This window comes from Magallana gigas, chromosome 6 (genome assembly GCF_963853765.1).
Source record: "Magallana gigas chromosome 6, xbMagGiga1.1, whole genome shotgun sequence".
NCBI lineage: Eukaryota > Metazoa > Mollusca > Bivalvia > Ostreida > Ostreidae > Magallana > Magallana gigas.
Genome location: NC_088858.1, coordinates 33,141,310 through 33,149,824, shown reverse-complemented (window position 1 = coordinate 33,149,824; position 8,515 = coordinate 33,141,310). Strand labels below are relative to the sequence as shown.

Sequence of the window (8,515 nt, the reverse complement as noted above, 5' to 3'; positions counted from 1 at the left end):
TTTAGTTATTTTACCTGTATAGAGAGAAGAGGCAGAAAAGCAGCTTCCAGAACTACTGGAGAGCTGTGTTTCCGCACCAATATTTTATACGCACGCTTCAACATTCCCATCCTAATAAGTACATGCGATCAAGTCCATACTAATGATCTGACGTACCTGGTGAGTGGCAAAAGTTTAACCCGCAGCAGACAGCCTCGTCACTGGACTTAATTGGGTTTATCAAATATAGATAAACCCTGTTATTTCATGCATCTTGATCAGGAGAAATAACTCTATAGAACAAATAATTTACCTTTGTATATGCATAATTACCGTTCCTTGGGCATCGTACGCATCAGTTTTATTTCTGTACAGATGTTTTTCATATGTTCATTCGTATTTACGCAAGTTTAATATGACATGTGTTTTAAACAGCATTAAAGGTCTGCATGTACTAGTTAACAATACTGATATACATGTTTATGGTCTTTATTTTTTTTTTTATCAAAATATAATAATAATTTTAATATTTAAAATGAAACGCTCTATCGATTCCATTGACAACCATATCATATGTTTTAGCCAACCCTGATGAGTTAAGATAAATTTTGACATGTCATTTAATATGCGTCGGGACTAAACATTCGTGATCCTGTAATAAGAATGTATTTTTTCAATGCATGTTAACGTTTCTAAATTCAAATAAATCAAATTGAAGAAATGCAGAAAACACAAACTTAAAGTCGTTTCCCCCTTTTTAAAAGAAATGAATTACTTCTACGCATATAAAACCCCAGATGAACTGTTTCATACTGATTAAGAGAAGTCATCAGCTATCTCACTCCTCAAAAAATACAATAAATAATTTTTGTTTTAAAAATGTTTGCAAAGTTAGGTGCTTTGTTGCAATGCATATTGTACACAATGCAGGAAAAATATAATACATGTAGTTGTTTTCGTGTTATATAAAGATATGTTTTCAGGTGATTAGGATGTAGAGCATTAAATTTTTAATCTAAAATCATAACGAAAAAGGTACTTTCCCTTAACTTCTATCCAACTGGAATTTCCTGTACTTTTTAATAATTACTTGGTTCAGTAGTAAAATATATCAATGGATTTTAATTTTAATTAATTTGGGTATGTAACCGATGCAGATCTGGGTTTTAAAGATAAGATTTGCTTCTCTTCGAATTTAAAAAAATTAATGACCAATAATAGACGCTTTTTCTTATCTCTTAAAGAAAAATTTCATAAGTAACTTGTTTTGGAAGTAATAATATCTCAATGGAATGTATCTTATTGAGTGAAAAGTCGATTAGTTTGTGTGGGATGTGTCTGATCCTAAATAGTCGGGTGTATACCCGATTAAAATTCGGGTTTAAAAGATTTAAATATTTTAAATCTTCAGAATGTATGACTAATAATTTACTTTCCTTTGGATTTAAGAACTCAAAACTTAAACTTGCATGACGAAAAAGTCATTTTCGTTTGATACATGTTACTCTAAAGGGGTTTCTTGTAAGTGTTTAGTAGTTCTTTGGTTCAGTAGTAAAATCTATCAATGGAATATCATTTCTTGTGGAGGGGGAAGTAGATTATTTCGTGCAGAATGTGTAGGATGCAATACTTGATTACTTCTTAGATAATTCGTGTCTAGTTGACTTTAAAAACAACATTAAAATTTTTGCGTAGGTATTTTTAGTTTATGTTTTTATCGCTTGAAAGGTGGTTAATATTATAAACGTTATTATAAAGTGCCTTTTGGTGTAGATAAATCTCATGGCATGTTTTATTATAGATAGTAGTCCCATCTTTCTTTTTTTTTGCCTTTCATTAGTCATGTGGGGTTTTTTTTAATTGCGTATATACAATTTTTATATACATGATTATGTATCTGTTTGTTTGTTTTATTTTTCATTGTAGCAGTGTATCATATGTTTTGATCATGTACAATATTGCTACATATTGTTTCATTTACTTTGGCATTTGTAATAAAATGTTCTTTTTAATTCAACACGTTGCTTATATTATCTTTTAAATTGGCAAAAAAAACAGAGCAGAGTAGACTCTGCTGGAAAAAATCAAGATGAGTCGTAAAAAAAAAGAAATATTAACAATGTCTTTAAATTTTAATGTACTTAAAAACTTACAAAATATGTTCGTTCCTTTATACAATAATTGTCAACCATACGTGAATATAAAAACGGATATTCCGAGTTATAAATATTCTTATATTATATTTCGATACATATCGTGTTAAAATAAAAGTCGATCACGAAAGAAAAAATAATTTATCATGCAAGTAAGTAAATAGGTTCCATGTCAAAACGAAGTATAACGTAAATTGTGGTTGAATTTTTCTTTCTGTCTGTAACATGTTGTTTACAAATGAACTAGCTAACTCGGCAATCCTACCTATTGCGTTATTAAATGAACAAGAGTGTAACAATTCGAACTAGGAGTATTTATTAATCAAGTCTGTCATAAGATTACCAATTTGAATAAGAGCCAGATAGTCACTTTCTACTAAATCGGCCACGTCTCCTGTAGGAAGATTAAATTCACTTCTCGATATGTATGATGTTATATCAGCCCTGTTGAGCCCCATCAGGTTTTGAAAAGTGCACAATATGCTCTGCAATTTTCGGAATAAGGTAAGGATCTTCAAATTCACATGCGAGTAGATTTGTGTGCTTTTACCCCTGTTTTTGATGTCTTCGATGTACAAAATGGCTGCCGACACAAATGAATAATCCGAGTTTATATCGGACACTACCTGAAATCAAAACATTTTTTTTCATTATTGTCTCACTGGCAAGACGAATAGCATTTATATTAAACCAAAAAATGAATGAAATGAAATGTTCGGTTGTACTTTATACACATTTCTTTACAAAGATTTTTGAGATTACAAGAAGTTAATTTATATCTATTATGTTAAGCCAATAGTCATTCTCATTTTACTTACATTATCTGTTCTTGGTAACACATTAAAATTAAGTCCGACCGCACTTCCGTTGGCGTCTTTGAATTGTAGTGCCTCCTCCTTCGATAACAAAATATCTTTCTTCTACAAATTTCAAAATTTAAATCACGCTGATTAAATATGAGCAAACTTCATGTTTTAAGAAGATTTAAGATTTTAATTAATTGTAATCAGGCAATGTGCCTGTGACAGTTATTTCAAATCATTGATTCTTACAAATATATCTTTAGCGTCCCGAATCGCTGCTCTTGCCTCTCGAAACACAACAACACATGACCGTAGCATCTGACTGTTGTCTTCATTGGGAAGTTGAGTTGGTGTAAGAAATAGATCAAGGTTGAGGGACACGTTTGAACTTCCGCAGGGTGACTCCCAAATCTCTAGTTCTCTTGTTGGTTTAAGTGATGCTTTTGTCACAAAAAGTGATAAAACAACTAGGAAAAGTGCTGCAAATTAGTTAAAAAAGTGTTTTATTGTAAACAATTGAAATTTATTAAAAAACAATTTATTGTTTAAGGTAAAGTTTGGATTGATGACAGGTATGTTTATAACTTTATGGGTTTTAGAAAATTTTAGAGATAAAATGGCTAAAAAAGTCATACTATGTATTGATAAAAATGGTTATTCTTTCAAGAGAGTTGACAAAGATGTACTATTAAGAAAACGCGGAGGCGTTACCAGTCTGTTTCACAAATGTATTTCTTGAAAGACAGACATCAAAGAACAAGAAATAACACGGTCATGATGAATAGGTTTTACACAGATATAATGACATGACTTTCCAACATCAAACAAGTGACCTGTAAAACTGTGTTATCATCATATTTATCACCTATTTGACAAAGGTCCCAAGTGGAAATTTTGGGTTTTTGAAAAAATATTTCAAAATTTTATTAGAAATGACAATGATACAAATTTTTTATTCCCGTTTTTCTTTATTCAGATGCTAAATTACTTAACGAAAACAACCTTCTCTGCATTAAACTATTGTTTGCGTTGAAGTTAAAACCAAGGTTGTTGGTTGTTATTTATAGATACCAGTTTTTCTAGTCTAACACCGTTAAATCGTTACTAAATCAACTGCAATGGCTTCGTTAGTACAAACTCCAAAATTTATGATTATTTGAATTTGAAATTATTTTAACAAACGGTGGATTGCAGTTTCATTTGGTTTTTTTTTCTTTTTAAGGTATCCTTACGTCTTTCAAAAGGTCTTCATATATTTATATTGCCAAAACAACATATGCAGAATAAGATGTACTGGTTTTGCATTTCATAAACCTTTTAAGTATTTTCGTAATACAAGCTCCAATTCATAAATGGAACTTTTTTTTTAAAAAACCTTCACGAAATTATCATATTGACATATTTCTTTTGATACATATTTAAGAAAGAATCAAGTGCCTATATCTAAAAAACATGTTGTTACTTAATAAACCATGCAAACTTATTGAAAAGTTCTTACCATACTTAAACATGTTTCTCCTTCAGCAAACTCAACTAGGGTGAGTAAATAAAGTTTGCAAAGTTCTCAAATACATTTATTTGATGTTTGAACAAGGGAAGTTGCCAGATTCGTGATTCACGTTCAATTACAAGTGTTGTAAGAAGTCTCGTCAGAAATGGACATCTGTAAACCCTTTTGCAAAATGCTACAGGGAATGTTTAAAAGAAAAATGGTACCCCTGGATGATCTGACGAAAAAAGGTTTTCTTTTTCATTTTTTGAATATATATTATAAAATTGGATAAAATAATTTGTTTCTCCTAGCATTTTCTTATTTCTTTGAGATTTTTTTAATAACATTTTCACAAATAATTTTCAATGTTCATGTTTAAATGAATTATGTTCTAGATATGTGAAAATCATTGCTGTCTTTTTTTTTGTACTTCGTGGCGAAATAAATTTAAACAAATTTGGGAACAAAACTTAAATTTTCTTTATAAAAGTACAATTTGACAACTAATATTAGATGATTAATTTGTAGATGATTAAATAAAAAAATGAATGTTGCAAGAAAATGTTAAAACCCAATATCATCTGTAATTTTAATAGATCACTCGTAATGATAACTGATATAAAATATTACTAAACAAAGCACACATTATGATCTATTTTATTTTCGTTATTGATCATTAGTTAGATACGAATGTGACGTACTATTACACATTTGGTCAATATAATTGGTTATACATTGTTTAACTTCAATTGTATATATAATATCAGTTAATAAACATTGCTTACAAATTCATTTGAAAAAAAATATTCATTCGCATTTGTTATTTTCTATAAATTCAGACAATATTGAAATATTTTTACAACATGATTTGTAATCTTGTATTAAAGTACAGTACTTAATTTTCATTTACGGTGAATCTTATAATTGAGTACAAAGTAAGAAAACAATGTCTATTCTTTAGAAAATTGTTTTGGATATGGTTTCGGTCTCTAGATAAATGTACATTTAAACTAAGTATTTTCATAGTACAAAAACCGGTTAAATTACATTAGAATTGCTTTTGCGTAGGTTTTCGATCGCTGGATATCTAAATATCTGTACGTTTTAACTTTAATGCAAATACCGGTTAATTTACTTTGAAAATCGTCATTAAACACAGCCAACTTAAAATATCGGTGTATTTAATTCAGTTTTAGAATATTGATGCATCGTGTAAGATACGCACTAATCATGACACTCAAATATTCTACTACGTATTTTTAAAAAGGGGCATGTTCGTTGTTCAATTTGAAGAATGTAATTCAGCTCGAATTAAAAAGGTTATATCTTTACATTGTACATACCACGGAATATTTTCTGAAACTTTCATCATATGACGTACATGTATTTTACACAATGACTATCTAAAGTACATCAAGGTACACGGAATAGAAACATTTAACATACCTCGGTCCATGTCTCACAATGTTGGATTGTCCAGATCAGTTTCAATAATGTAATATGAGGATTGAAGAAACATCCGACTTATATAGTGTCTTTTTGTAAAGGAACTTGTTACTTGAAATAGCATTGTTTTATTTTAAGGAGCGCTTATCTTGACGAAACGGGGAAATATTATTTGTAATATCCCAAAAAAATGTCATCAAAGAATTACAAAATATAATGATAAAAGAAACCAATTACCAGGTCAAAGACATCTGACAAAGTATTTTCATTGGCCACAAAACTGCAACGATGTAAACAATGTTTATTGAATTCGTCGAGTTTGCACTTGCAACATTTTTACGGAGGTGTATCGTAAGATTGTAAAAATTGATTGATATTATAGCTCTATGACTGCATATTTGACACTTTGGAAACATTGTTTATGCGGAATAAACATCTTTGTGTATTTCTTGTGCCAGGCGTTTTGGACAACCAGCTATCTAAACCTCCCAGACGCGGAAAAGTTCAGAGCATTCACTAACCATGTTTTGAAATAAAACTTGCAATGTCTTTGAAATATTATTACACAATAAAATGTTAAAAATTCGACAAATACAAAATTATTAAATGTTGTACTGATTAGTATAAATGTTAAAAGATTTTTTTACGTTTATGTCTGATTTTTTTAATGTGAGATTTTAATTATATCATTATTTTAGTTTATTAAGAATTTTACCAACTAATGACATTTTTTACAACACAGTTTGGGTTGTCATTAATTAAAATACTGTATTCAAAAATATAGAAGGAAATGAAATATTTGGTTTATTTTGAAGCATAAATTACATGATCATAAAGATATTATGTCAAAATATATTTCTATGTTAATTTGTCTTTTTAATCAGTTGAGAAACTGTCAAGAACGATCCTCAGTTTAACTTTTGTGAAGATATTTTCTGTAGAATGAAAAGTAACATAGATTTGTTTCAAAGACACAAATTAGATAATAGTATTTAAGAAAGTGAAATAGACAGAAAAAAAGACACGAAAAATGTGAATATTTTCTCGCTGATTGTGGAAGACGTATTCATGTTTGTCCATTCTAATTCTGTTAAATGAATTGGATATTAAACAGCTGAAGTATTCATATTTCCATTGAAAATATTGACACACTAAAGTCTTCTTTTTTTAACAAAAAAAACTTCAAACAAATGTTGATAGAATTGAAAATAGCGTTTTGTTGGTGAGTTAATCCCGCTGTGTCACATGTTGCTAAGCAATATATTTACATCCTTAGTGTATTTCGTCCGTTATTCTTAAAACAAACTCAATAGTGTTAAGTGTTTATATGTCTACTGACGAAACTGATAAGTGTTGGTAGATAACATTTAATCTTTAAATGAAACAACACAACTTTTGAAAATTCAGTTAATTTTCAACGATTTTTACATTTTGTTACAGGACAGGATGTGATGGCCCAAAGAAGCATTAGTCACTAATTATACTTCTGCGGGTGAAGCATGAAGAATAGGTAAGTAATTATTTACTTATGCTGAGCATTCTTCTCCCATCCATAAAAACTAACTGCATTCCCAACTTCACTGTAGTTTTAATCAAATTTCGCTAATTGTTAAAAATAAGGTATGTGAAAACGCATAAACGGTAAATCGATCCATTAAACGTGTGTAATTTTTTGTTGGCGGAGGTGCCCGTTGTGATATCCTGTGATTTTTTTTTCAAAAACGTGCACTTTAATTTTACAGGTCAGTAACATTCAATATATGAATTCTTTTCTTACCATGTATAATGTTATAAAAAAAATTATTTTATCAATTGCCCTTTCTTTTTCAGTGTCGTAATTAGTTTCTTAAAATAACGAAGTAATTGACAACAGAATGATGTGAAAACCATATGGAAAAAAAGTTATGATTATTTTTTTTACAATATACTTCAGTTTCAGACGTAAAACGGTCTCGTCACGAATTATCAATTAAAATTTTGCTCCAAGTCATTAACATTTTAACAATTAATCAGAATTTATCTACCTAAAATCACATAAAAAATTCGGTCATAAATATTTAGTCGCATTACATGAGCCCAGTTTTCTAATTTTCGTCGACCTTTCAGACTCATAATTTACTTTTTTATGAAAACACTAACGAGTTTGTTTAATGCCAATAATTGTACGAGGTGTTTAAAATTCTATTTTACATCTTCGTGATTGATAAAGAATCGCTTTTTTATTACGTGTTCTATGAAAAAGGTTTCATAGTCGTATTCAGAATTATGTAAATATCACTTTTTATCTCCTTTATCATGAGATCAGATCAGATAGAAAATTGTATTGTCGGGATGAATTTTATTGCTGTTAAACTTATGATTGTGTATAGCTTCTTGGGGATGCAAATTCGTGGGCAATAGTTACCCACGAAAGTCACGAACACTGGTCCCGCACGAACAATGACGATTTCTCAGTTAATAAAAGATGCTTTTTTCAATATCCAACGTTTGAACACAGGTTCATGTTTAATGGACTAATCTGCCAGGTATACTACAAAAGGCATATATATCATGGCGAGTTCTTTTTATTTTTGGGTGAACGTTTTTGGCTTTTCTTATATTTAACAAGGTATACACCAAATTAACGAAAATGCCTTTAAGTA

At 29.6% G+C, this 8,515-nt stretch overlaps 1 protein-coding gene across 2 annotated transcripts; it reads right to left on the bottom strand.

Annotated features, from left to right (window-relative positions):
• Positions 1 to 2,158: 2,158 nt before the first annotated feature.
• On the bottom strand, positions 2,159 to 5,993 carry LOC105345201 (uncharacterized). Of its 2 annotated transcripts, none has more exons than XM_066088909.1 (4): positions 4,434 to 4,668; positions 3,185 to 3,414; positions 2,951 to 3,052; positions 2,159 to 2,758 (listed from the first exon to the last, which is right to left on the bottom strand). In XM_066088909.1, the coding sequence occupies exons 1-4, from the start codon at positions 4,444 to 4,446 to the stop codon at positions 2,438 to 2,440; spliced, it is 666 nt and encodes a 221-aa protein (XP_065944981.1). In that variant the 5' UTR covers positions 4,447 to 4,668; the 3' UTR covers positions 2,159 to 2,437. The 2 variants fall into 2 exon arrangements, with proteins under 2 accessions (XP_065944981.1, XP_011451578.2); XM_011453276.4 differs by lacking the exon at positions 4,434 to 4,668 and adding an exon at positions 5,874 to 5,993 and having other exon boundaries at positions 2,160 to 2,758.
• Positions 5,994 to 8,515: the final 2,522 nt, after the last annotated feature.

Coding starts and splice junctions, on each gene's coding strand:
- LOC105345201 (XM_066088909.1), bottom strand. Junction 3,053..3,184: donor GGGACGCTAAAGATATATTT/GTAAGAATCAAT, acceptor TGAAATTTGTAG/AAGAAAGATATTTTGTTATC. Junction 2,759..2,950: donor TGTTACCAAGAACAGATAAT/GTAAGTAAAATG, acceptor TTTTGATTTCAG/GTAGTGTCCGATATAAACTC.